Source organism: Apteryx rowi, unplaced genomic scaffold (assembly GCF_003343035.1).
Source record: "Apteryx rowi isolate R43461 unplaced genomic scaffold, aptRow1 scaffold_1014, whole genome shotgun sequence".
NCBI classification, from domain to species: Eukaryota; Metazoa; Chordata; class Aves; order Apterygiformes; family Apterygidae; genus Apteryx; species Apteryx rowi.
In genome coordinates, this window is record NW_020447214.1 from 133,796 (window position 1) to 160,425 (window position 26,630).

A 26,630-nucleotide genomic window follows, 5' to 3' on the forward strand; every position below is an offset into this window, starting at 1 on the left:
CCCATCATGACTGATGGAGCAGGCACAGAAATGGGAGGGGGAGGTGACACATATTCCACATGGAGACACTTCTGGAAAAGGTCTATGTTTAAAATCCATCCTTTCCATTCCCTCCCCTACTGAAACTGGTCAGGGAGGCCAATCCCCAAAATAACACTTGATTACAAGGAAGAAGGTCTTGGCTGGTATAACTTGGTAAAGCCTTCCAGGCCAGCTGCCATCATTCCTGTCCCTACTGTTTGTGCTGTGTGGCCACTGGAGAGACAGAGTCATATTCCAGAGGCAGTTGGGTGAATAATACACCCTCCTGGGGTAGACTTGGGACATCCACTGCTACAAGTGTTTATATTAAAATAAAAAGTGCACCTTCTGCTTGGCCAAGCTCTTAGACATTGTCTTGCTTTCCTGTGGGGGAGGCTGCCACCTGTAATTAATGAGATACAGACCTGGCTGGCTGTTGCACTCATCCCATGGAGACCTGCCAGGCTTTGTCACCCTGGGAGGTTTTTCCGATTTCCTTTTTGGAGAAAGATAGAGGAGGCACCATCCTCAGCCTTGCTCCAGGAAAGCTGAGATGGTACTGAGCGGGGGAGGATGCTGTCCAGTCTCTAGAGGCAATTTAAGTACTTGTGATGTGGCTCCAGGGAGGCAACACCCAAGTAATGCAGTATTTTGGGGTGGGGGTGGGAGGGAGTGTTGCCGTAGCATGGTCGTGGGAAGTGTTCAGCTCCTGAGCGCTTCGTTTGCTTCAGTCTCAGGGACTGCGCAATGGGTCCTGAGGACGTGACCAGGCTGTGCCAGAGCCTGGCTGAATGTACCCAGCTGACAGAAATTGAGTAAGTGCTACGCAGTCAGCAACCGCGTTTGTCTATCTGTCTGTCTGTCTTCCCAGCCCACAGATGCAGAGACAGTAGTCAGGTAAGCAGCAGATGGGAATCAGCATCACTCTGCTGTCCTCAGTTGACCTGTACCTACAGCTGAGGAGCAGGTGGAGGAAGCCAGGCTGCGTGTAACAGTGTGCAAGGAATGGGCAAGTGAGATCTGTTTTTCCCAGGCAGAGTCCAGGGCAGGACAGGGAAATGTCTTCTCCCAGCAGGGCTGCTTTCTCAGACTGCTAGCTGGAAGACAGCATTCAGAGCAGGCCCTGTGCAGCATATGGGACCTCTGAGCTGGCCCACCACAGCCTCCTAGAAACACCCCAAGACTTCACCCAGAGGTTTAGATAAATCCACACCTTGCACTGTCCTCTCTGTTTCAGACAGATTTTGGCCTTTTCTAAGTCTGTCATGTCTGTGTATAAACACCCCAGAAAACGTGCTCTCCTACTCTTCCTCAGTCATATGGTGAAGCACAGCTACTACCAGCTAGTCCTTGAGATCCTGGCTTGCAATATAGCCAGAGTGAGAGCACCTTGTCCGGTAAGCCATGAACCAAACTCCTGAAGAGCTGGTCACCCTGCAGACAGGAGCCTGGTGCCAAGAAAATTAAAAGAATATTGCTCGAACAAAAATTAAATAGTAACAAATAGCATGATACCAGTATTGCATGCAGGAAATACATCAGTAGCATAGTTTTATAAACTTACACTAACAGAAAAGTGAAACTTAAAACTGGAATTTTGACTGGTTATGAAAAAACGCTTACAAGGGCCAGTCTCTTTAGTCATAAGGACTAAATCTGGCTCCACTTTCAGCGCATTTCTGGACATGCCCTTGTTTCAGCATTTGCCCATGACTCACCCATGCACATGTGTGTGTGTCCATATAGATTTTACAGAAATACTTACAGATTGTCCCAGCATCTCTTGGAACTTGTTTTCTTCCCTGTTTTGCAGGCTGTCTGGAAATTCATTGAGTGACCAGTGCATTGTGAGATTACTGACCTTCCTGCCCTATCTCTGTCGTCTGACACTACTGAGGTAATGTTTGGGGTCCCTGCTTTGATTGTTCCCCTGAACCATTGGTCTGGAAAGTGCTAATATCACAGTGTGTCTTATGAGCAATAATCAGTCTTTGTAGATTAACGAGCAAGGCAAAGAAAACTCCGGCTCCCTCAAACTCTTTCACACCTGTACCTGTCTTGTTTCTAGAACCAAAGCAGCGCTGAGCCTTTTTTCTTTAATGACACATAGAGGGGAGAAAAAGGACAGGAGGCAAAATGCCCACCCCAGGCCCAGCATCCCTGCTAACCCTCACTCAGGTCCCATGGAACATCACTTCCAGAATCTGTAACAGATGTAGGACTTGTCTGTGAAGATGCAATAACAACACACACACAGAGCACCTGTGTGTGGCCAGCATCCCATGGCTCTGCCCCCGCAGGCATCTGGCATCCTGCCCTGCTCAACGCCAAGTGTTTCCTAGCAGCGCGTCAGCTATTTAGGCTTGGAATTAGGCATCCACCCAGAGGTGCAGTCAGGGCTGGGGCAGCCCCACCACTGGGGCAAAAAGCACAGAAGGAGCTTGGTCGTCTCCTGCAAGGGATTATAGTGTGGAGGAGCTGCCATCTTGAGAGACTGAATTCACTCACTTGGGAGGTTCTTTTCAATGCGATGCAATTGCCTGCCCTTCACCACCCCAAGAGGAGGTGTTCAGGGTAAACCCTTGGTCTGTGCTCTCTTGTTAGTCCAAGCAGATGAAGAAGTGCTTGCAGAGGGTGATCTAGCACAACTGAGCCAAGGTTTCAGCTGAGATCTGAAACTCTCCCTGGGGATGTCTTGCCCTCTTTGTTGATACAGAGGGAACCCCACGCTCCAAACTTCAGATCCTCACTCAGTGATCTTGAATTAAATGGGATGGATCCAGGCTTTTGCATGTCAGAGTAAGCAATGGGAGAATCAGACCCTATGTATAGGAGCCATTCTTCCTGGGAGCTGATTTCATTCTTCTTTCTTTCTACTCCTTTCCAGTATTAGGAACAATAACTTTTCTCCATGTTGCACTGTCTTACTGGTCAACTCCATCAATCTCTGTGAGCGAATCACAAAGGTAGAAGTGAGGTAAGACACTCAGACTGTTTGTAGCCCAGCTGCTCAGCTCTGAAGGAAATACAAAGCTTGTCTTCTTTGAAAAACGTGGCTGAAGGACTGTCTTTGTGTTTGCTGCAGGTCAAGTGAAAATGCTTTTTTGCATTTTGGAACAAGCATGGAAAGCAAAGAGACATCCTGCAGGTACTGGCATGCAACACTTCATTATAAATTCACTTATTTTAACTAGGTTTGAAATACTAGTGCAAGTAGATAAACCTTGTGGTTGTATGAAGACATGTGGGCTGGTAATCAAAGAACTAGGACTAGTAACCAGGGTTCTAGGGCTCAATTCAGCTGCCTAAATGCAAGTCTTAGTACCATTTAAGATGCCATGGGATAGAAGAGGCCCATAACTTAAGTGGCAGTTAGACTACGCCTGGTCATCATGAATGGTATCAGATCCCACTGCACAGGCAACTGAATTGAGCTCTATCTGTCATTTTCCTCATGTTCCTCAAATTTTGGGTGATCAACTCCAGGTGAGCATCGGCGTGATGTGTATGTGTTATGCATCTGCAACCTCTATGGGAGTGATGGTTGCTTGCTGTCCCTGTATAAAGAAGGCTGTCTCCAGTTAGCCACCCAGGCAATAAAAGGTTTCTTTCTGACCTGTAACATTGGGTTGATCATTACAAACTTCATGGACGTGGTGTGAGAAACATCTAACACTGACAAAGCTAAGGACATTCATCTCAGCAGAGGGATCAGGTGTTCAGCTTCAAAGACCCAAGTGTTGCACAGAGACTGGTATAAAAAAGCAGCTGCTGATGGGTGGCTATCAGTGCTCATGCTGAGCGTGGTTGCTGGGCATACTGTAACACTCCTGTTGTCTTTTACACAGACTGATTGACTGCGCCATCGGTCAAGAACAGATAGATGAGCTCTGCAGAGTCCTGGAGCAGCATGGGTGGCTAGCAGAAGTAGAGTAAGTGGGGCTTGTGTTCCTGTGACCTTGAACAGGAGTCACTGAGGGAGAGCTGAGTCTGTGTGGTTCAGCATTGCCCTGGGTTTCTCAGCCTATCTGTGTGTGCCAGTGTGCTGTCTCAAAATATTTGGAAACAGAAGATAATTAGTAATCACACAGCTCCTCTACATGTATTTTGAGAGGACTTGAGCTTGTATGGGACAGCATCTTTGGGATTTTCACTCAGTGGCTGTTTTGATGTATTTCATGCTGTGGCTTCATCTGAGAGTTACCTCTCTGGAGCTCGTGTTTGTAGGGCAGTGGCTTGTATTAGACAGAACTGTAATGTCTGGGCTGGGATTTAAGCCCAGGAAGTTTATCTTTTTCCTCAGAAGCTTCTTACAGGAGCATTATTGCTTTATAGGCTGAGTTTCAGTTTGTCACCTTGTTCTTCTGCCTTTCAGTCTTTCTAGGAATCATCTGGGAGATGAAGGCCTGAGGTGCCTCTTGGATCACTTGCATCAGGCACCCATTACCTGTTCCCTCAAGTAAGAAAATGCACTGTGAATCTGAGTGTTCAGGGAATTTCTTGAGCCCTTTCTAGAGCAGGATGCCCCAGGGGAGCAGCAGGTGCCTAGCAGAAGGGTCTGCGAGGGATCCCCCATGGAGCCAGTTGCCATGCCTCTTACCCAATCCTGCTGGAGAAGCCAAGGTCTGAGTGAGCTATGGATGTGACTCAGGGTCTGATCCAAATCCTGCTGAAGTCAGTCAGTCTTTCTCTTAGCATCAGTGGGAGTTAATATGGTCCTGAGTGGAGTAGCATGACAGAAGTTGACCCAGTCCCCTGAGTTTTCAGTTCATCGCCTCTCTACGAGCATTATCCTCTTTGAATAACTCAGTGCACAGAGACCTTGTGAGCTTAGATGTGCCCTACTCGGGTCTCTCTTCGTCCCTCTTTGATGGGGGAAGAGTCTGTGCAGGCTGCCTCTATAGTGCCAGTCAGGCAAGTTGGAAGTTGGCTTTGTCACCCAAGCTTTTGGTGCTGTGTCTTGGAGGGGTTTGGTGCATTTAGCTCTGGCAGGAGGGGACCTGCACCCCACAAACTGCTCTGCCTTCAGTGCCAACTTGAATTTAGCTTCTGTGGCTAAGGAGCTTGGAGACAACCCCCTTAACACCTGAAGAACTTTCCTGTTCTCTTCTTTGCAGTCTCAGCCATAACAGGATTTCTCAGGATGGAGTTCTGGATCTCATAAATGCCTTTTCCACATCTGGAAATACCACTGAAGTTCAAGTCAGGTGTGTGTTTCTTGTCACTGATTCCTGACTCTTCTCTGTGTATTTACCTCTTAGTTATCCTATAGTTTATGATCTTCAGGTAATAACAACAAGGGCCACATTGTCAACTAATTTTATGTGTATTTGTGCGTGCAAAGCTTTTGTTTATGTCCATTTCTACTGGTCAAGCATAACTGGGTTGGGTAGCAACATCATTGCTGTGCTGTGTTGCTTCGTGCCTTTTGATGTACCCTTAAATTCTGACCACTGGGGAAATAGTCACTTTCCCTCTATATCCTACACTCACATGTCTTCTCTGTGCAGTTTGTGCTCCAAAGCAACTTTAATCATCAAGCTGACAAGCGGAGATGACCCGAGAAAGATTTTGAGGTAACAGTACAGATTTTTTTGTGATTTCTTTGACAAAGGTGGTATCTTTTCTAGGGAGAAGGCAGACAAAACCTCTTTTCACCTCCTAGCTCCTGGCACAGTGGTATTTTGCAGTAATAGATGGTACATTTTCGTTGATTCACCTTATGGGAAGAGCTTTTTCACATCACCGAGAATCCCTTATCTCACAGCTTCCCTGCTGACTGTTCTTCACCTCCGCAGTCTGCTGAAGGTGTCTCACTGCCTTGTCTGCCTTCATAGATCTTATTCAGTCATTGTCACCTTGGTTATATCTGAACTGGTTATATCTGAATGCTTCTGGCTTTATATGGGGGTGAGACCCAGCCATATTTTTCCCCACTCCACTCCATGCTTTAGTTTCCCCGGTGAAGAAAACAAGGTGTTTGCATCAAAAAAGATCTGGGGTGTGCTCTGGGCAGGTCCCTTCTCTGGATGATCAGATGACCAGGACCTTAGAGTGTATCATGGTGGGTATCTGCTTGGTGTCACCATGGTCTCTGTGGGGTCAGTCACAGGTGCTATGAAAAGCTGTAGCATTGCCATAGGAAACCCCTTATGGAGGCCTGCATGAGAACATCTCAACAGATGCTTTTAAAGCATTGCCAGAATCTCCTTTGGAAGCCCTACAAAGCATTTAAGGTTTTGGTACCATTCTTTTTCTATGAGGAAAGGCTGTGATGCCTGAGATTGCTGGGTCAGAAAGTCTGACTGTTCATTAGAAACTAAGACCACTTTCTTTTGCTTCCTTTCAGACTCGCAGAGTGCAACTTTCAGCCAGAGCACTTGGAAAAGCTGTGCTCGGTCCTGGAAAAGTGCTCCAGTCTGACAGAATACGTGTGAGTTAATGACTGATAGAAAACCTGCTTGGACCTATTTGGCTTGGCCTGTTTGCAAGCCTTTCTTTACAATGACCTTTGGTTCTAGATCCTCAAAGAACAACGTGACAGTCCAAACTGCAAAGACTCTTCTGCATTCCCTGAAGAAAAGTCTGGGTTCTCTGAAAATCAGGTACAGTGTCACTGGGATGTTCTAGATATCAACCTGGGGCTGGTCTGATAATCTAAGATCTCCTTTCATCAAAAGCATCAGTGAGCTGTGGTTCTTCCAAAGATAAGTATCATTGATCCGAGAAATTCCCATGGATGACTCTAAGGTGTTGGTATTTCAACTTTATCTTCCTGATTTATTGCTGAGCTAATCCCCCTGGCATCTCAGAGCACTCTGCTGCTTCAGATAAAGCTGTGGCTGTAGTTTCTGCTGTCTTTCTAGACCTTTACCTGCCTTATAAAGAAGGATATTAATTCTGTGTGAGCACATTCCTAATGTGTCCTCAACTAGGCCTCACCAGAGTATCGCACAGTTCACATAGGTAACTAATTCTTCACTTCCCAAACCGTGTTGCGTAAGAGTGCAAAGGTCACATTCCTTCCCCTTGCTTTTAGTGGTAGACAGACAGGACAGAAGTTGAAGTTTGCATCCACCTCTGCAGGGAAACTAGGCTGCTTCTCATCTTTTTATTCCCAGTTTGTGTCCTGTTTCCTATGTAGACATAACTGTGCTCTGATGAGCGTAGCAGCCTTTCCTTTTATATTAGAGTGCTGAGCACTCAGCTGATAGAATTGGAGATGGATCCATGCATGAAAATAAAGCAGAGCTGCCTGTATTCTGCTTTACAGCATAGAAGAGCCATGGGTATGTAAAGAAAGTGTCACGAGTCTTCTTGAGCTGGCTGTCCAGGCCTGTGGGAACATTACCGAGATCACGTAAGTAGTGCCTCAAGTTCTGGTATCTTTTATATCTTTTCCTTTATCCTGATTTTTTTTAAGGAAACAGGATTGAAGCTAGTGCTCTTACTTGCTCTATTGTTCTCTCTTCTCTGTCTCCAGTGCATTTGTAAGCCACTAGCCAACTTGAACTGAGTTTGATCCAGATATCTGACAGTTAGCAGTTCTTAGAAGGTTTGTGGTCAGATAGTGGAAGGGAGCCCCTGTTCCTCGTCTCACTTGGGGGAAAGCTGATCGGCTATTTAGCCTGTATTAGGCATGGAGAATTCATACAGGAGAGCAATGTCCTCCCAATCTCAGAAAAAGCTTCTGACTGTGCTTGTGTCATACTGAACACCAGAGAACACGTCACAAGGCCATAGGAAGCAGGCTTTGTGAATTCGGCTGCCCCTGGACTGGCTCATTTAGAATTAGAGACTGTTTTTGGAACTAGGTTAAACATTGCAAACCTCTTCAGAGAGAGGTGATCAGCATTCGTGCAACAGCATAGTCGTGTCCCATCCAGTCCTCCTGATTATTCTTCTGGAAAATAGCATTTTCTCCCCACAAGAATACACAGCCTTGTGATGTTCTCTCATCTCTGCCTTCCAGGATACATAAAGATAAAGGCCTCTTCCAATTATGCATGGGGTTCCCACCCTGCCTGGAGAAGGTGGAGTCGGTTGTTAGCAGGTGAGAAAGTTGCTGTTTGTCATTATTTGCTGCTTGTTCTGCAACTCACCATGGGATCAAAAAAATCTTAGTAGGGTCTGGAGCTCTGGGCTCCTTGTGCTCAGTTTCAGAGCACCTCTGTACCACACATGCTGAGGGATTATCCACATGCATGTGTCTTGCAGGCCAACCTCCTTCAGGCCCATACTAGACCTGCATGAAAAATATGCCTACCTTGCCCTCAGGACTGTGGTCACTCAGGCTTCTGGAGACTTTTAAGACATTCTGGCTTCTGTATGAACATCTAGGGAGGGAATAGTGTTACTGTCTTTTCCCTTTGTGTAGCTGCCAAAGAAGGTAACTGTGTCCTTGTGCAGCTGGGAAAGGGCTGTGTTTCCCTACACTGGACAGTGGGACAGACAGGACATAGCAGGAGAGCCCAGAGAGGGCACAGGGCTCTGATCTCTTCCTAAGCCTTGCTCTAAAGGATGCTGCAGTGGGAAGGCTGTGCGCAGCTGCAAAGATTGCTGGTCATCACGGGCAGTTGTGTGTGTTTGCATCCCACAGATTGAAACTGTACGAGCCGGAAGTCAAGCGTGCTTGTTTCTGTCAAAGGGTTCGTGAAAAATGTGCCCAGCTTCAGGAATTGAGGTGAGTTGCCAGGCATCACAGGCTTTTTGGGGGGGAAGGAAGTAGCTTGTCCTTTTGTGTGAAGGGGGGCAGGGGAGATGGCAGTGCAAGGTCCCAGTACCCGGTGTCCAGACTCGCCTTCTGTTTTACTTAGAGTGTTTGGATAGAAAATAGAAATGGCCTGTACACTCAGAGGCTTTCTGGGTCATCCTGTGAATGTGTCTAAATTGCTCCTCTGCCCAGATAACCTGTGCTTTCTTACCTTGACTAGGAGCTTCCATGGGACCTTCTCAGGTGTCCTGGGACCTTCTTGAGTGTCCCAGCGCCTGAGTGCTTTAGCTGTGGGCTGGGTACAGACCTTTTCTTGTCAGTGGGTATAGCCCAGACCTGTTGTGCTGTTCTTGCAGATGGTCCCATGTTGAGCTCCACGGTGATGAAGCAGAAATGCTAGTCAGTATTCTGCTGCCTCTTCCAGAGTTGAAGAAGTTTGGGTATGTCCCCATCCATGATTTTTTCTGCTGCTGAATGTGCACAGCTGTGGTCTCTCTGCTGTGTTTTACGGTTTGCTAAACCCTGTACCTCGCCCTGATCCTCTCTGAAACGCTCTTTTTCTGGAAGGTGGCCATGAGCTCTGTGATCTGTGCTGAGCCCTGTCTAGGTTATGAACTCTGCAGCTCTCTGCAATTGGTGCTATAGGTGGTTACTGAAGTACCATGTGCATGTCTTGAGGTTTTGGCTAGATCCTGATTCTCCTCTCCCCCCTTTTTGAAATAAAAGTAATTTAAGACTGAGACCTTGACTCTTGTTTACATTGTAGATAATTCTATACTGCCCTACCATGTAAAAGAGCTTTTTCTGGTATGAATACCATTCAGTTGTCTTCACAGCTCTCTTTGACTGCCTGTAGATGAGAGGCTGGCTTATAAGTGGTATCTTTGCCCAGTGAAATGCTGTGGGCCATGTTCTCTGCTGGGGTTGGTTGACTCCAGCCGAGACTGTGTTATTTGGTACATGTATGCATCCTGCATTTCCGAGATCTCTCTGAACTACCCAGTCCTTGTAGTCCTGTGCATGGGTGGTATAGAAGTCTCCCAAAACCTGCTGGACCCTGATTTCTCTGCTAGATGGAGGCTGGAACAGGGGCACCTTACCCATCAGTGAGGAAGTAAACTCTCCTCTTCCTCAATGGACTGAGACCTGACCTTCTTGTTTGTTCCTTGCTGTTTTGCAGGCTGACCTCTAGCAGTATTATGCCAACTGGAATTGATTACTTGATCACTGGCTTGCAGAAGTGCCAGGCTATTGAAGAGCTTAAGTAAGTGTGTTGTCACCAGGCTGTCCAGAGTCTGTCAGGTCTTTCTAGACTCTTTAGTTAAACCACATCCTCCTTTCTGCCCATAGTGTGGGCAGATGGACAGATAGATGTGTTTCCTGATGGCTGGTGGACTTCGGATACGGAAGAAGCAACACTTCCTTTTTATTTGCAATAAGGGATGGGTGGGAGAGACTGAGATCAATGGTCTGTGGCAGGGAATGTCCAATGGGGGAATCAACTGCTTTGGTAGCTGGTATTTGTACGGATCATGTCTCAGCTGGGAGGCAGCAATTCCAGTGCAGTAATTCCAGAGCCAGCATTTTAGTCCCAGAGGGTGGTCTGGCGGGCTGCACTCTGAGGTGGCTTTTCCAGGCACCTTCATGTACCTTCTGAAGTGCAACTGGACTGTGTATTTCACTGACTTGAGAGCTTTGCCATCTGTGCTGCGGTCACAGTGGCACCCTGCTGCATGAGGGGCTGGGCAGCCTGAGGCCAACAGCAGTTCTTGCTCCAGAGATTTGGGATTCTTGGTGCTTTATCAGGATCCAAAAGCATCCAGTAGAATCACTTTAGAGAGCAAAGCTGAAAATTATTCGCAGGGATTAAAATACACTCCCACTTCTCTTCTGCCCTTGTTCTGCACTCCTCTGCTCTGTTTGCTCACACGACTGCACTTGCACCTTGCCCTGACCCATGAGTAGTTAGTTGTTCCTTTGTCTTTTAGCCTAGGCCACATGAGACTCAGTGATGTTACCATTCCTAAGCTTGTGCTGGGACTCTGTGAAATGCCATCTCTGAAAAGGCTTCTGTAAGTATGTAACTGCGGCTCACCCATAGCCTTGCTTGTAATTTTGAAGAACGCTAGCTTAACATCCATTTTTTTCTGGGGCTCTCATTTCCAGCTTGAACCATAACAGTATTGGTGATGATGGCTGCTCCAGGCTCGCAGAAGCCTTGAGGAAAATGCACTACTTGGAGGAAATAAAGTAAGTTCCTCATTTCTTGCAGACTCCTATCAGCAGAGAGGTAAGAACTAGTGCTGATGTTTAGGGAGATCCAGGTGTATTATACACAGGGTGGTTACAAAAGCAGGGAGGTTGCAAAATGCTCTTCTATGAGGTGCCGTAGGTTAACGGAAATCAGAGCTTGATGTTCAGAAGGGGAGAGTTTGGTGTAATCCCACTTTGCTGTAGTCACGTGTTAAACGAAGCCTCCAGATTTAAATCTTCCCTGGAATCTCCTGGATCCAGAATAGGGCTGGAGGCTCCCTTCTCTCCTGGGATTGCCTTGGACCCAGCACTTCCCTGCTCTGGAAAGGTCTGAATCTAGATCCAATCCCAGCCTAGCTCTGCTTTTTTGCCTTCCTCTCTAGCCATGTCCCGTCCCTTCTGCACCCTGGGCCGTAGTAGTCTGGAACACGATAACCATGCCTCACTTGGGATTCTGACTCAAGTAATTTCCCATCAGTTAATAAGATCTTGCAGTGATTTTGGTTGCTATTTGTGATTTTTTTAATGCCTCATTAACAGTTATTAGGTTTTCATGGGACATTAAAGAGAAGCAGCTCTTTAATTCTGCTACCAAGGTCAGAGGCGAACTTTGTGTCATCCAGCAGATGGGAGATGTTTAATAAGATGCCGTGCTTTGTCTGACACTTATCATTTTCCTTTACAACGCAGTCTTTTTTCCCCTTCTTTAAAGTTTAAGTCACAACAAGATTGGAGATCCAGGCCTGATAAATATAGCTGCTGTCCTGATGGAAATGCCAAACCTGAAAAGAATCAAGTGAGTCACTTTGTTTGCTTGGCTTGATTTTGGTTACAGCCACAGTTGGTGGGAAAGCCTGTGTGGGAAGCTCTGTGTTGCCTTCATTTATACAATGTTCCAAACTCCTTCCAGGGTTTTCAGTCTCATTGAAGACCTCATAAAAAATCTACAAAGCCAATGGAAGGTCTTTCCTCTCCTGCCCTCCCTAAGTACAGCTGGGCCTGACACCAACTTTCCCTGCTGGTGTAACAAACTTTCTAAGAGTGAAGGTTACACTCATTTTCTCGGGCAGTTGTCCCCGGAGACAGCGGTGAGCACTTGCCTGCTTTCACTAGCTTTTTTGAGCGGAGATGCCGCTAGCTCAGTTGTGTCTTGGAAAATAAACTTGCAGGCTTGCGGGGAAACGTACCAGTCTTAGATCCGTGCAGCACCTTTTCTTGGGCTATGTAGGGTTCCCAGTGTCATGGCCCCCAGTGTTGCTATGTTGCCTTTCTTTTCTTAGGAGAAATAGGAGTAAAATTGAGAATTTGCCAAGGCAAGGACACAGTCTCTGGGCAAGGTACTTTCTCAGAGTTATGGATTCAAGCTGTCTCTTCTCTGAGGGAACAGAAATTAGGGCATCCAGGCTGCCTGTTAGGCTCAGATCTGGGGTGTGCCTCTCTTAATTTTTCGAAATTAAAAAAACCTGGAAACTCCTTGAAAGATAAGGATTTTCCCAGTTTTGTCTGATAGAGAAAAAACTGCTCCATTTTCTTGGAAACTGCAGGGGCAGGAATGTCTCAGTACTTGATGAAAATATACTACAAATCTTGTTTTCCCAAGGCATTTTCTAGAGACCTGTGTCACCGCTGGACACACCACTGCAGCCCTGTGTAGCCCATCATTACACTGCCCTGAGTCTCCTATTATACCAGCCCACAAGGAAACACCTTAACCTGGTACATTCTGGTTCTTGTTCAGTCACTGAGAGTATTTCATGCTTATTTTAGCCTCTCTGGAAACAGTCCTAGTCCTGTTGGAGGAGAAAAGCTCATGGATGCTCTTGCCTGTTGCAAGCACATCGAGGAGTTACTGTAAGTGTGTGATTTCCAGTGTCCTTTCAGGAAGCTGAGCAAAAATAAAGGCATAGAAACCAAGTCTGATTTGGCGCCAGTAAAGCCAAAATCAGTTTTACCACTGATTCTTATGAAAGCAGGGTAAACCCCATGGCTCTGTCAGCTAGGTTTTGGGATTATATGTTCATTGCAGTCTCTTGGAGATTCCCCCAAACTGTACAGACTCCATCAGTGGGGAAGAGCTTAAACTCAAGGGCTGTGCAGTGCATGTGTTGCCTAAGAAATCAGCATTAGTCTGCGTGGCTGCAAAATGGAGGGAAGATGACAATTAGAATTTTTATTCACAGCTGAGTTTATTATCAGTCATTTCATTCCAGACCAGTTTACAGGATGAATGTGCCCCTGCCATATTAAAAAAAGAAAGAAAGAAAGAAAACAGATTAGAAAGAGTTATTTCTGGTGCAATGAAAATGCAGGAGCTATTCACATCACCTTCAGATTGTAAGGTACTTGACTAAGGGCACATATTAAAAAGTGCAATTTCAGAATGATTCCAGCTGATCATGCAACCCAGTCAATAAGGAAGATCAGTGCATTCCTGAGGTGTCTGAGGCAACAGATGCTGGAGGAAATAGCATTTCCAAAATGTGGCATCTTGCTCTGATGGCTTCCACACACACAGGACACCTTCTACCGCTGGGCACTAAGAGTCCTCTAACATGTTCACAGGGCAACAGTCTCTCCTGTGCCAAAGGAGTCCTGGCTTGGCTAGTTTGTGGGACGAGCCAGGTTGACTGCAAGAAAGCAGCGAAATTTTACAACACCAAAAAAAAGGAATAAAGAGTATGAGTCACTTATATAGCTTTCTGTCTGTCTGTGATACCACCAAGGTGATATCCCGAAGCATCGCCACAGTGTGAACATAGCATATTTTACTTCACTGTTCAGCTTCTGCTGCAGGATTACAAAATGTCCTCATTATCTCTGCCCATCCCCAGTGTCCTTTGGATGGAGGACATTCACTTCTTCCACAATAGTCCCATGCACATGTGGGTGAGGAATGTGGGTCACAGATACGTGTCGGTCACACACAGGTGAGAATGAGGCTCTGTAGTTTGCTGCCAGTAACATTTTGTTTCTGCTCCTTCCAGACTATCTAGGAATGTTTTCGGCGACAAGACAGCAGTGAAACTTGCCCTCTGTCTGCCTCACATGAGTGACCTGAAGATCCTGCAGTAAGTGTCAGCCTCTGCCCCAGGAAAGCAGGATCTGCTGGGAATATCTGGAATGGCTGAAAGAAAGTGCTGAAAAGGGAAATAGGCGTACACTGAAGTGGTCCATGAGTCAGAGATTATTTTAAGTGGCTCAGGATTATTTTAAGTGGCTCAGGATTGAGAAACCCTCTTCCGGTACTCTGCGGCATCAAGCACTGACCATATTCCTTTATTATTTATTGCCTTAAGTCACTCCATGAGCAGTGTCACATCAGCTATTCCTGTATAATTTCTTGCAGCATTAACTTTACAGATGAATCAGGCATTGTGTATACAGTAGAATAACCCTTTTAATGGACTTTGACCACATTAACTTCTAATGCCTCTGGCTGTTCTCTTGTTCTGGTGTGATGTAAGCATAAATATGAGCATCTGTGTGGTCCCTTATTATTTTGTGCAGTCACCTGAGTCATATTCCCCCCTGAACTCAGTGGTACCATATTTTTAAACCTTGTATGGGAGTTTTTCCAAGGCTCTAATCCATAGGATATTCTCATACTGTGTCACAGTAGCAAAGCAAGAGATCGGTGAGTTAAAAGAGCTTGGTTCAATTAGCCTACAGGATGTTTTCCAAGCTATGTCTAAAGCATCCTCAAAAGATAACTAAGAAAAGCAATCCCAGTGCTGGGAAACTTCAGTGCTTGTGGATAGGTTCTTGTCTCCACTGGAAAGATGTTGGGATATCTGCAGACTTGAGGTCCCATCCACTCTTTGGTTCCTAAGGTCGTTCCTCACTGTCATCTCAAATCGATCCCTTGAGCACAGAGTTGGACAAGGACTCCCAGCTGTGCCATGCAGCGTTTGCTTTTGCATCAGCTGCCTAAATGCACTCCTTCATTGGGAGCATGGGCAAATCCAGTGACCTGCGTGTCCGTAGGGCCAGGTGTCACCCAAAGCAGCAGAGAGCCATGTGACTTGCTAGCCACATTGCCGGCCCCCACTGTTGCCACCCTGTTTTCAAGGCCCCTTTGTTAAGAGTGAACCACAAGGATCCCAGGTTATTTCCAGCACCAGGTGCTGATTCAAAAGATGTGGCAGTTTTCTTCTTAGCAAGTTGAATATGAGCTTTTGTTACAGCTTTATCCTGAAATAACCCCCAAGTCCTTGTGTTTCTTTTGTCAGCTTGCAGAACAATAATATTGGGCCAACAGGAGGCACAGAGCTGGCCAGAGCCCTGGTGGGATGTCGGCTGCTGGAAGAGATGAGGTAGGCCATGGCAGGAGTGCTTGGGATGGTGCCGAATGTGTGCGCCGATACTACTCTGCGGACGGGAATCATTTCAGCTCAGAGACCTGAGGCAGTCATGTAGGCTCTTTCCGTGCTCAGGGCTGAGGGTGATTCCACAGAAGGCAATTCATCCACCGATCCTTGACGCTTTAGACAGGATGAGAGGAAACGCTCTCTGCAGTCTGCTGCTCTGCACTGCCTGGGGAGCGGCTTAGATCCCTTTAGATGTCAAACCCTGTTTGCCAGTGCTGTTTGCTTGGGTTTGTATAGATAGGTGCCTTAGAACTTTTGTATGCACTAACAGGGTGAATGACAAAATTTCTAAATACAGGACTGAAAGAATGCAGACTGTGTAAGTAACTCTTCCTCCTGCACCTTTGATGCCATCATTCTGTTACACGTACATTGTTAAATGACAAAATGAATTAGGGTGCTGGTAATTTAGGTGGGACAGATGCCATGGCTCATGTTTGCTGGTAGATAAGAATGGAGCAGCACACGCTAGTAAGGGCTGGAAGGCAGTTACTGCTGCCCACTGAGCCTTTGAGAGCCATTTCTTCTTCCCACTGTCCCTTTGGACAAGTTTACCTTCATTCCTCTTCAGTCACACCAGTCATTAACTCTAGTCTAACTTCTCATCCCCAGTTTCAGATGCAACACATGATATGGTGCAGATCTGTCCATCTCAGGTACTGACATAACTCCATGTTACTGTCTCCAGGCCTTTCACTGCTGCAAGGATTTATGCTTGCCACTTAGAGCAGGGCTGTCATTCCCATTTCACCGAGCAGGAAACTAACCCTGAGTTGCCATGTCCTAATCTGGCCTGTCCCTGCTGTCTCTAGAGTCCTCACTTATCTTAGCCTGCCTACTAGTTATTGATCTGTTAACTCACGTAGTTATGTCTCGGCTCTGGCTCTTCTCTGACTGTAGCTGCTTTTCCTGCAGCCACTCAAAGCTTTCCCATTATTCTTACAGCTTATCAGAAAATTGCCTTGGGGAAGGAGGTATCCATGCCCTGTCCGAGGGACTGCCGTGCTTTGAACACCTCCGAAAGATTGAGTAAGTACCAGGGCATTGAATGCCACCGGGGCAGAGCATGGCTGGCCCTGTTTGTAGCACTGTCAGGACAACAGTGCCGCAGACGGGGCCGGTGCCGGTGCCGTATTCCCCGCTGGTTCTCACCCCAGCACATTGTGCCCATTTACGCTGGCTGGGGATGTGGCCAGACAGCTCAAAGCTCACCTGCCTTTCCCTGCTTGCCAGATCTGCGAGTCTGACGCTCTGGATTTCCCAGGGGAGCCCCAGATGTGGTTACATAGTGCCTGACTCTCTGTTCACTGATTGTTGATGTTGAATACAAGTTATTACAAATGCAAAACCTTTTTTTTTTTTCTCTCTCCTCCTTGCTTCAGCTTGAAACTCTGTGGAATCACTGATGATGCTTCTAAATCGCTTTCTCACAGCTTCAGACAATGCCCTTCCATGGAGGAGATAATGTGAGTGTGGGGATGGATGGGGGCTTCCTCCAACATACAGGTCGTGCTTATCTTAATATCTGCTGTTACTATCACGGTGACAGTGCACATCTGACCCTGCTAAATATTTAATGATACTTACTGCTACGTACTTTTTAGTGATAAATTTACTAGGAATTTACTAATTGACTAAATTCACTGGGAAACACTTCCTGGTATAACTAGCAGCTTATTGGAAGCTGAGTCTGAAGAGCTGAACAGAACATGGAGGAAAACACTCATCTTTAGACTCTGCCCATTATCTTTCATGTTTTAGCATCTCCTTTGGGAGGAGGGACAGAGTCCTAGTCCTTGTTCTCCGTAGTCCAAGTTTTGCCTCCATTTTTGAGATGGGTGCAGTTGGCTCTCAGAGCAGAGCAGGAGCTTCTCTGTGTAATTGTAGAGCATGAACTGGGAACTCAAAGCAAAGTGAATTCAGCTTGTACACTTACCCATTTGGACCCTGTCCACACTGGAATAAAAGGGATTGCACTGAATTGTGGATGTTTAATATGTTTTAAATAAATAGCATAGAGAGGCTAACCACATTCTGATATGTGTTCACCTGTCCAAGAGAACCTCAGCAAGAAACTTGCAGTGAACCTGCCTTAGCTAATGTCTTTTTAAATGCAGTTTGCCCCGTTGTACTAGAAGTACCTTAACTTTGATGCTGATAGGACTAGCATTTAAGGCTCCCATGGGGTATGTAGCCTCGTAGATCCGGAGCTGACTGTAGCAGTAACAAAGATTGACACAGCGGGAGATGCTGATGGGAGACAGACCTCCTAGGAACCAGGCTGAGATCACTGATCACTAGCTCTGCCTAGTGGATAGGCAGACCTAAGGTTTCTAATCAGCTCTGCTGTGGCCAGCTGGGCAACCCTTGATTGTCATGTTACTCTTATATGCCTCAATTTTCTCTTCTACAAAGTACTCACAAATGGTTTGAATCACATGATACATGGGTTATAAGCCCATCAGACCTTCCTCTCCCTTCCTTAGAAGGTATCTGTGTGGCGATCACAGATATCTTAGGACTCAGGGTGCTAGGTCAAAGCAGGATTTTATTGCCAGTCCTGGGAGAGGTGATGTCTGACGCTAATGCCACGTAATCTGGGTGGGGGGGAGCAGTCTTGCAACATTCCTGGGGAGTCAGAAATGGAGTAAGGGGATGAGTAAAGCAATGTTCAGTGCATAGGTATGTTGCTGCTTTTTGCAGCATGACACTAGGACTAGTTAACTGTGTGGGGAGTTACTAGTACTGCAGTACATTAGTGTGTTAGATTGATGGACTTTCCTTTATTTGCAGTGTTAGGAGGGGGCTTATCTTGTCAGTGAAGGCACGTATGGGTTTTATCATTGGGAAAATTTGGGTGACCAGAGGGTGCAATCTCCTGACGCCTGTGAAATCCCTGAACAGCCCATGAACTTGTTCAGTGGAAGGCCCCAGTTCTTGAGCCAGCTCCTGTTCTGCCTTTATTTTTGTCTCCTACATGTGACACACAAATTCTGGGATTCCCCAGAATCGGGCAGAGGAGTGACTGTGTGGGGTGACCCCAGGATCATTCAGCTGAGTGTTGTAGTGAAGCACTGACTGGTGCCATGCTAGGATTTTGCTTTCCAGGTGAGAAGGAAATGGCCAGGCTGTGCAGCTGGTAGCAAAGAAAGGATCTGAAATATTTTCTCATGTACTAACATACCAGAAAGTGAAAACCCCACTCTTTCAAGTGCCCTGTGAGCTATCCTTTGAAAGAGCTTAGAGCCAAAGGGAGGATTTAAGAGCAGGTCTGAGGGCCACCTTAGCTGCTGCAATAGTTTAACACCACTAGCACAACGATGAGCGTCCTGGGATAAAGCTGTATGCTCAACTGTCACTTCTACCTTTGGTGTCTCATTCCTGGGACCTACAGGACTCCAGAGATAACCACAGTCCCTGGACTGTGTGGTGAGGCAGCCTGGTGTCTTATTATACACAGAAAGACATGGCAAAACTGAGGAAATTCCTCAGTTTAAGCTTGTAAAGCAGGGGAATGTTTACCTGCTGTGATAAGAGGGCGATAAGCTCTTGACTGGGCTAATCTGTGACGGGGCGTATCACAGCAGTGCTTGTTGTTCCCCTTACGTCCACCCTGTTCACCCTCCGTTGGGCTTGGCTGACTCACCAGTTGGGATTTCTTGTCCATCTCAGATTGTCTTGGAACACCCTTGGTGACAGAGGAGCCCGAGAGTTGGCCAGTGCTCTCCCAAGGATGGAAAAGCTGAAGATGTTAGAGTGAGTACAACCCTGAGAGTAACCCCAGGGAAACTTTTTGTATCTTTGAGCCTTCAATTGCAGCCCTTCCAGTAAGGGGATGCATGCTAAGAACAACAGAGACAGGCTTTTGCAGTTCAAATTCTTGCTTAGCCTGCTGTGTACACCAGTGGCCAGCCTTCCTAGTGTGATAGACAGTGTAGAGAGGCATTCAAGTAGCACTTGTTTTATCTGAGGTGTTTGCACTGTAGGTATCTAAGCAGAACCTAGTCCTACTAAGCTTCCTGTCTGAGTCAGGGAAGAGAAACTGATATTTCTCAGGCATGAGTCATATCATTTAACGATCTCAGGTGAGCTGCTTCCTGCAAGTTTTTATTTCTCTCTGATGACTAGAAGGACGGTCTAGATGAGTAGCTTGCTCAGAGAGTCTTCCTTTGTGAATGTCTGCAGCAAGACATGAACTCCCATCCCCAGAATGGAGCAACCAGACTGTGGGTCTTGGGTCATAGGAGCTCACAGGAAGCTCAAATGCAGCTCCTGAGTTTCAGTGCAACCAGTAGCTGGGGTTGACGTCACCAGGTCACACATGAGCTCAGTGGCATCACAGCCCAGCCCTATCCCATGGGAGAGACTATCATCTCCTGCCCAAGAACTGTTCATGGAGCTTTCCTCCTTTTGGCCCTTTGAAATACATGATACGTATTCTTAGCTATATGAAAACATTAGTCTGTGGTTCAGAGGATCAGAAACTGTTTCTTATTTGTCTCGGGCAAGGAAACTACATAGTAAAGTTTGCCTGGCTGTTTCGCAGGTACAAGCAAAAAGGTTGTGTATGAGGCAAGAGGAGCTGTTTCTAGCATTTTTTGGCCCCAAGGTTGCAGTGGGCTTTGTCAGAATGCTCTGAGGGCAGGAGATCTGCTTACAGGTCCTGTGCTGGAAGGAGGTCATGGGGAGCAGCACACGCTTGTATGAACAGGGCCGTCGTGATAAAGATGAGGCTGATGTGAGCTGTGGAGCATTGCTGTGCTTGCGCAAAAGTGTAGCTCTTCTGGGATAGGAGAAGGAGCCAGTGATAATCTCACTGTTTTCCATTCCTGATTTTGTTTTGTTTTTTAAAGCTCTCTCTTTGTTTTTTAAAACAGTCTGGAGAAAAATCTCATTGGAGCCTGTGGGGCCACAAAACTAGCAGAAGAACTTGCCAAGTGCCCAAAAATTCAATTCATAAGGTGAGTAGGTGTCACGGAGGCTGGGTGGGTATTGGCTCAGCCAGGGGACGTCGGGGTGACCAGTTCTGAGATGGACGTGACCCTGCTGGCCTGCTGCCCTGGGTTAGCCAGTGTGGAGTTAGGATACTGCACCAGACCCAAACACAAGCCAAGTAAGCTGAGGGTTTTCTAGACCAGCTCCACCTCCTCAGAAAGTCATGGGAAAAAGGGACTGAAAAGACTTACTGGCTTTAAATGAGACAAAAATGAAGGCCACTTGTGTAATGTCTCCCTGTCAGGAAATTTGTTGCATTTTCCCTTTAAATTTTCTTTTTCCCATTACATCTGGTTCCACTTCCCACATATTTTCCTGCCCCATCCCACCCTCTCTCCTGGGATCCATATCTTGCAGATACTTGGACACTCCTAGTTTTTCCCACTCTGTGTCATTGCTCTGCCAAACCCTGTATATCAAACTCCAGTAGAAACCTTCTCTTGCAAGAGAGACCTACCCATCCTTCACTCATTTGAAAAGTCACTATTCTAAGAGCATACCAAGTCCCAAAAGCCAACTGTCCAGTCCTACCTGAGCTGTCTCTTTGGCTCATAACAGGCTCTGACTTCACCAACAATGAGAGCAGCCTCAGAGCAACCACTGAGGAATATTTCTGGTTCCACCTGGAGCTCGGGGCTACTGTGTGCTTGCTGAGGTCGGCTGGGTGCAGGACAGCATACAGTCCCACTGACTCCTTGGGGCACTCCCATTTGCAAGCTAAAGGCACAATATGGGCAGCTTTGGGGTAAACTTCAAGAAATTAGGTAGATGAAGAAGAGTGGCTCATGTAATCCAGGTTGCTTATGTGGCTCAGCTCTTCTCTCCTTTCTGAGATCCCAGCAGCTTGAGGACTTTCAAAGCCTTAATCTCTCTCCCCAGCTAGATCACTCGGGCCAGCTGCTGGGTTGCTGCTCTGTCACTGAGATACGGCCATGCCTTTCTCCTGTCTCACCGTGGGGCCTGCTTTGAAAAAGCCCAAAGCTACCTCATCCAGTCAGCTGCTGTCTTCACCGAGCCATATTCTTGCCTCACCACACCATGTCCTACAATAATGTCTTTGCTCTCATTGTAGGCTGTGGAACAATCCGGTGCCTAAGGGCCTCGCTGAGAATTTGACAAGCCAGGACTCAAGACTGCGTTTCTCCTTCTACGAGTAAAGAAAAGCCCTTGAGTGGCTAGGAACTGCTCTCTGTCTTCCATTGCCCTCAAAAATTGCACTGAAAGGGATTCTGAAGAATCCAGAAAGCCAAGAGCCATACGAAAACAGTAAGCATGAGGTCTTCCTTCACTGCGCTTAAACAAGTGTGAACGTTTACACGTGTTCTGTTTATTGTGAGCTTTTATGGTACAGAAGAGCAAAAAGTATTGTAAGGAATTGCTGCTGAGCAGGCAGGGTTCTCCGCATACCAACTTTTAAACTCTTTCCAAGAGGATGAGATGCATCTGCTCAGGCTTTCTGAAAACCAGTGGGATATTTCATTATCTTTAATCAAGATTAGAACACGTACAGGAAGTTGCAGTAAAAGCGTGAACATCTTCCAGGAGAGGATGTAAAATTTGACACTATTAGAAATGCACTCAAACAGGCCATTTGAAAATTGTGTACAACTGTGTGAAATACCTCTATGATTTTTAGGAAAAAAAATGTAATGTATATAACTGTTTTTTATATATATATATATATATATTTGTTTGCTTGATAGCAGGCTCTTTTTCCTACAGAATTGCCTCAGTTTCCTAGTGAAAACTTCAAGACTTTTGAAATTTCAAATCATTGTCCAGCAACGACCAGTAATTGTACTGTGATGATGTGGAAAGGCCAACATCATAGATTTCAGTGAGAAAACTTGAAGTACTGAGGTCATAAAATAATTTGTAACAAAACTGACTATTCAGTGTGAGGGGACATTTTCATATGTGCTTTTCTAGAACTGTGGGTTTTTGGACTGCTCAGTTGCACTGATCTTTTTGAGGTGAAGCAAGTGGCAAGCTACCTCAAAATGCAGCCGTTCTGATTACATAAGGGATCCTTCAAGCCTCTGCAATTCCCTGAACCCCAAAGCCTGCATATCTCTGGGCAGTGGATGTTGGGCGTGTGGGAACTGGAGGGAGAAGATCCCAAGCGCTGAGTTTGCTGTGCAGCAGATGAGACAGACCGTGACTGCCCCTTGCATGTGCGGAACAACAGCTCGTGTTGTGGGAGTGGGGCCATGCCATTCACGTTATTTATTAAGTTGTTGTTATATTGTATGTACTTTTTGTTACATGTTTGTGCTGGGAATATTTAATCCTTGTGGTGGGTTTATTTATGGCATTTTGTTTACAGCAGCATTTGCCTGGGGAGAGTGTGTTGGTCTAATTTGGGCAGGGCAGGTTTTTGGAATGAAGCAGAAATGCTGATCAGGCAGACCTTTGAGCAGAGGAGATGGACAGCTGGTGCCTGTTATTTCTGGAGGAGCCACTGTCCTTATTTAGGGATAACATTAGGCTCTGTGAGATATTGACGTTGTTGCACAGAGGTAGGATGTGTTTTGCAGAGAAGACTGTACTCTGAAAAGGATTTAAAAACAACAACAAAGAAAAAAAAGGTGAAATTCCTTATTAGGCCATAATTCAAGTAGCTGAGATTTAAACGCTGGAATTTAAATATAAGCTTTACTAAACGTGGCTGTTATTCTGCATTTTCAGATCTAATTTGCAGCCGCAAATCTTTCTAGCGCCCATCAAAGGAACAGAGTGCAAGGCAGTGTGATCGCATACGAAAAGGTGCCTCAGTACTGTTAGCTCTTCACAGCTTTCCAGGAGGGAGTGCTTGTTAGTGGGACAGTCTCTTCCTCTGGTCTCCCAGGGCTTCTTTTGGAGATGCAAGAGGGTGGACAGAGCTTTCAATAGCAGTCCATTTTGATCCAGGCTGTGAGCTGAAAAGTCATTTTTTCCCCTGCATTTTCAACATCATTCTAGTAGGACTAAGTACGATCTGTCATAGATAATAGAGGCTGTGTTTTACTCTGTATGAAGGAGAAAAGTACTGGGATCATACTTCTTAATGTACTTTGTAATGGCCATTTTGACATCTTCAAAAGTGACCGCAGTAAGTCTTTTGGCTGTTATCACAGGTCCATGTACCATGGGGAAAAATAGAGACCACCACTGTCAAACAGATGTCTGCCTAGCTCCATTGTATCGTATTGCTTGTATTGATGAAAAGCACTCTTGTATTTTTATTTGTTCAGGTGCCATGGTAATTTATTTTTCCTCTTTCACTGGTTTGAAACATGCCATCCCGTATATTGTTTTCCCCCCCTTTTTCTGATGGGAATAAATGTGCTCTAACTGAATAAATAAGAATGCCACTTTGAGTGCTTGATCGTGAATTCCTTTTCGTTTTCTGTTTCCAGTCACTTATGGTTTCTGGGTCTTGGATGCTAACCCTAAATAGCTGCCTTGGGTAGAGCAACCATTCTAATACAGGTCTGTTGGGTTTGGATCACAATACCGGATTATTTTCCCTTGCAATGAAATGTACTGTTTAAAAATAAATGAAACCTGAGATTCCCCCCCGACACACACTACAATTCCCCTGGCTCCTGATGTTAGCAAACATACATCAAATACCGGGAGGCTTGTAAGAACATCACAAGGCATGCTAAAACCATTCATGCAGCATTTCTGTTGACTTCAGACAATAAAGAGTGCCTCTGAAATCTAAGTGCATGCTTGCATTCCTCAGGTTCTTTTCAGAAATCAGGATTAGCTCCCAAACACACATCCTTCTGACCTGAGAGAGTGGTCATCATAACCAAAGCAAAGGAGAGAGTGGTCATCATAACTAAAGCAAAGGGACTTGCAGGACGTAATCAGATGGCATCTTTTCCAGAACACCAGGTGTCAGCAAAAACTCAAGAATGGAAAGCAGTTATCTACAGCCCAGCGATCTGGACTGGCTAAAATAGGGATCTATGCTATCTTTGAGCACCTGGGTTCTCCCCTGGAGTGCCCGGACTCAAAGGTCGCGTGTTCTCTGCTGCTAACTGGGTTTAATCACTGATTTAGGCCCTTAAATACTGTGTTGCTCTGACACTTAGTGGACATTTCATTAAAAAAATCGAGATTTGGATTGAGTTACATATGAAACAGAATGATGTAATCGGTCCCTAGTTTGTTTTTTATATCGAATGCCAGGTACTTTTAGGCTGGCCTCTCCTTGCCGTGCTTCCCATTCTCAGTGTGCTGATTTCCATATTCGCAGCTTGCAGTTGTGTCTGAAACATTTTCAAGGGGAACCTGGAGGCTTGGTCCAATTGTGAGGTTTTAAATTAACCTCAGGGTGTGCAGGAAGACATGGGAGGCCATCTGGGATTGTGTGAGATGGCTGAGTGCTAAAGCGATTGCTGACTAGATAATTATTGTGGTCCATTTTAGAGCTGTTACTGTTCGGTTTCAGATTTACCATGGTCCAAAAATGGAAATTTGTCAGGATGCTCCACACACCCCTATAGTTTCTGGCTGCCTGCTGTCTCAGGAAGACAATGAATGGGCTAGTCAATACTGGTTTCATACGCAGAAGGGTTTTTGCCCCCTGAGACGAGATCTTTAGAAATAAATGCACTGCTGCAAATAAACATGCTGCTGGAGGGCAGTGAGGAGCCCAGGTTTTGTGCTACAGAATATATGAAGATGGGCTGAGCAAGCTTTTGCATGCAGCGGATGCAATTTCATAGAGCCTGAAAACTCAGTTGCTGTTTCCCCTCTGATAAAACCAGCTCTGAACCTGTTGTGACTTTGAGGCATGGTGTTGGGCAGGAGAGAAAACAACGGAAAAACTTATTTCAGAGAAAAATAGGCACATTGACATTAGTGAATACTGGCCTGACACAAACCTCACTTCTCGCACAGTTCAGACATGTACTGACTACACAAAAAGGTGGGTTTGCTCCCGAAAAATGGCGCTTGGGCTCAGCTTTTAGCTGGATGCTCCCCAAAAAGTCACGCTACCCATGCTGAGCCCGAGCATTAATAACTCGTGAGCCCGTTCTCTGGGACCACCTGTGCCACGTGCCGGTGGCCCTGGCGCCTCTGCCACTCCTGCCCGGGGGGCGGCCGAGCACCGGAGACGGGCCGCAGGGAGGCAGGGACATGACCAGGAGCGCAAAGCGACTCGGTGCCTTAAAGATCTGCTGGCTGCAACTGTTTTAGCTCCAGGAGAGGGGAAAGCAGGTGACTGGGGGTATAGGATTATTTATTTATTTCGCCCGTGAGCCTTTAAAAGCCCTAGCAAAGCCCACAGTAAATGGCCCTGCACAAACACAGGCGAGTCACGTAATTTGAAGCCTCCAAGGGCGGCTTTCCATCTTATTACCCTCTCTCCATATCAAAAAATATCTGTCTAAATATCCCTTAATTCTGATGACACGTAAGCCAAGCTTCAGGTCAGGATGCTAATGGTGCATTGGATATAAACACTGATGGTATCGGCCCAGAAGCTCCTTGGGCCGAGTGAGGTGAATTACAGGCGTAATTTGGGGCAGCAGGTCGCCGTCGCCTTCCCTGCGGAGGGAAAAGGTCCCTCCTCGGCCTGTGGGCACCCGAAAACCGGCGGCCCCCTGCCACGCGAGGCGCCCCGCAGCTGCTTGCTTCCCCGCGGGCGCTCCCTCACGCGAGGGCTGTCCGGGGCCATGGTGTACGTCAGCTCAAACGCGAACGAGGAGCTAAACCCGCGCTTCGCTACCCATCAGGGTCCGGGCAGCGCAAAATTGGCCTTTTTTCGATCGGAGAGCGAGGCGGCACGTCTCCGAAAAGCTGCGGTTTCATCGCGGCTGGGGGGGGGGTGACAAGGGAAGCAGCCTGCCAGCCCTTCCCCTGGTGTTTTTAAGGGGTTTCCTGAGATCACCTTGGCAAAAGGTTGTGAGGAAAACGGGCGGGAATACAGTACTGATACAAAAATGCAGCAAACTGGGGAATTTTCGAAAGGCTCCTTTTTCGCCTCGGAAAACGCTCCCGCCCTGAACCGGAGGCTCTTCGCCGCAAGGTGTGTGTTCAAGGGAAACGTCTGCTCACTTGGCAGGTAGCTTAGCTCCAAGGGGGGCTTTTTGGGGGGAGAGCGAGAGGAAACACCCTGGAACGCCAAACAGCCTTGACGCCGTTCCCCAAAGTAGCGGGCACGGGCTAGTTCCACGCGGTTTCTCTCTCCTCCGTTAATTCCCTCCATCCTCGCCCTAAAAAAACCTTTTTTTTTTTCATTTTGATGCAGACAAATCGCAATTTTCGCACCCCCCCCCCCC

The 26,630-nt window shown here is 46.5% G+C and overlaps 1 protein-coding gene across 9 annotated transcripts in view; it reads left to right on the forward strand.

The window, feature by feature from the left end:
- The window catches only part of NLRC5 (NLR family CARD domain containing 5), a 56,692-nt gene extending 32,969 nt beyond the window's left edge, over positions 1–23,723 (forward strand). For 7 of the 9 annotated variants that reach the window (XM_026064154.1, XM_026064160.1, XM_026064169.1 and 4 more), the window contains 26 exons: positions 753–836; positions 1,835–1,918; positions 2,909–2,998; positions 3,107–3,169; positions 3,870–3,953; positions 4,397–4,480; positions 5,139–5,228; positions 5,532–5,597; positions 6,371–6,454; positions 6,543–6,626; positions 7,295–7,381; positions 7,994–8,074; positions 8,621–8,704; positions 9,091–9,174; positions 9,915–9,998; positions 10,723–10,806; positions 10,901–10,984; positions 11,700–11,783; positions 12,755–12,838; positions 13,972–14,055; positions 15,217–15,300; positions 16,300–16,383; positions 16,737–16,820; positions 19,027–19,110; positions 20,232–20,315; positions 21,422–23,723. In XM_026064154.1, coding sequence (XP_025919939.1) covers positions 753–836; positions 1,835–1,918; positions 2,909–2,998; positions 3,107–3,169; positions 3,870–3,953; positions 4,397–4,480; positions 5,139–5,228; positions 5,532–5,597; positions 6,371–6,454; positions 6,543–6,626; positions 7,295–7,381; positions 7,994–8,074; positions 8,621–8,704; positions 9,091–9,174; positions 9,915–9,998; positions 10,723–10,806; positions 10,901–10,984; positions 11,700–11,783; positions 12,755–12,838; positions 13,972–14,055; positions 15,217–15,300; positions 16,300–16,383; positions 16,737–16,820; positions 19,027–19,110; positions 20,232–20,315; positions 21,422–21,506 — 2,158 coding nt within the window. In that variant the 3' untranslated portion in view covers positions 21,507–23,723. Of the gene's footprint in view, positions 1–752; positions 837–1,834; positions 1,919–2,908; positions 2,999–3,106; positions 3,170–3,869; positions 3,954–4,396; positions 4,481–5,138; positions 5,229–5,531; positions 5,598–6,370; positions 6,455–6,542; positions 6,627–7,294; positions 7,382–7,993; positions 8,075–8,620; positions 8,705–9,090; positions 9,175–9,914; positions 9,999–10,722; positions 10,807–10,900; positions 10,985–11,699; positions 11,784–12,754; positions 12,839–13,971; positions 14,056–15,216; positions 15,301–15,966; positions 16,011–16,299; positions 16,384–16,736; positions 16,821–19,026; positions 19,111–20,231; positions 20,316–21,421 lie in introns of those variants that run through there. The other 2 variants (XR_003253251.1, XM_026064214.1) reach the window with 2 other exon arrangements.
- The last annotated feature ends 2,907 nt before the right edge of the window (positions 23,724–26,630 follow it).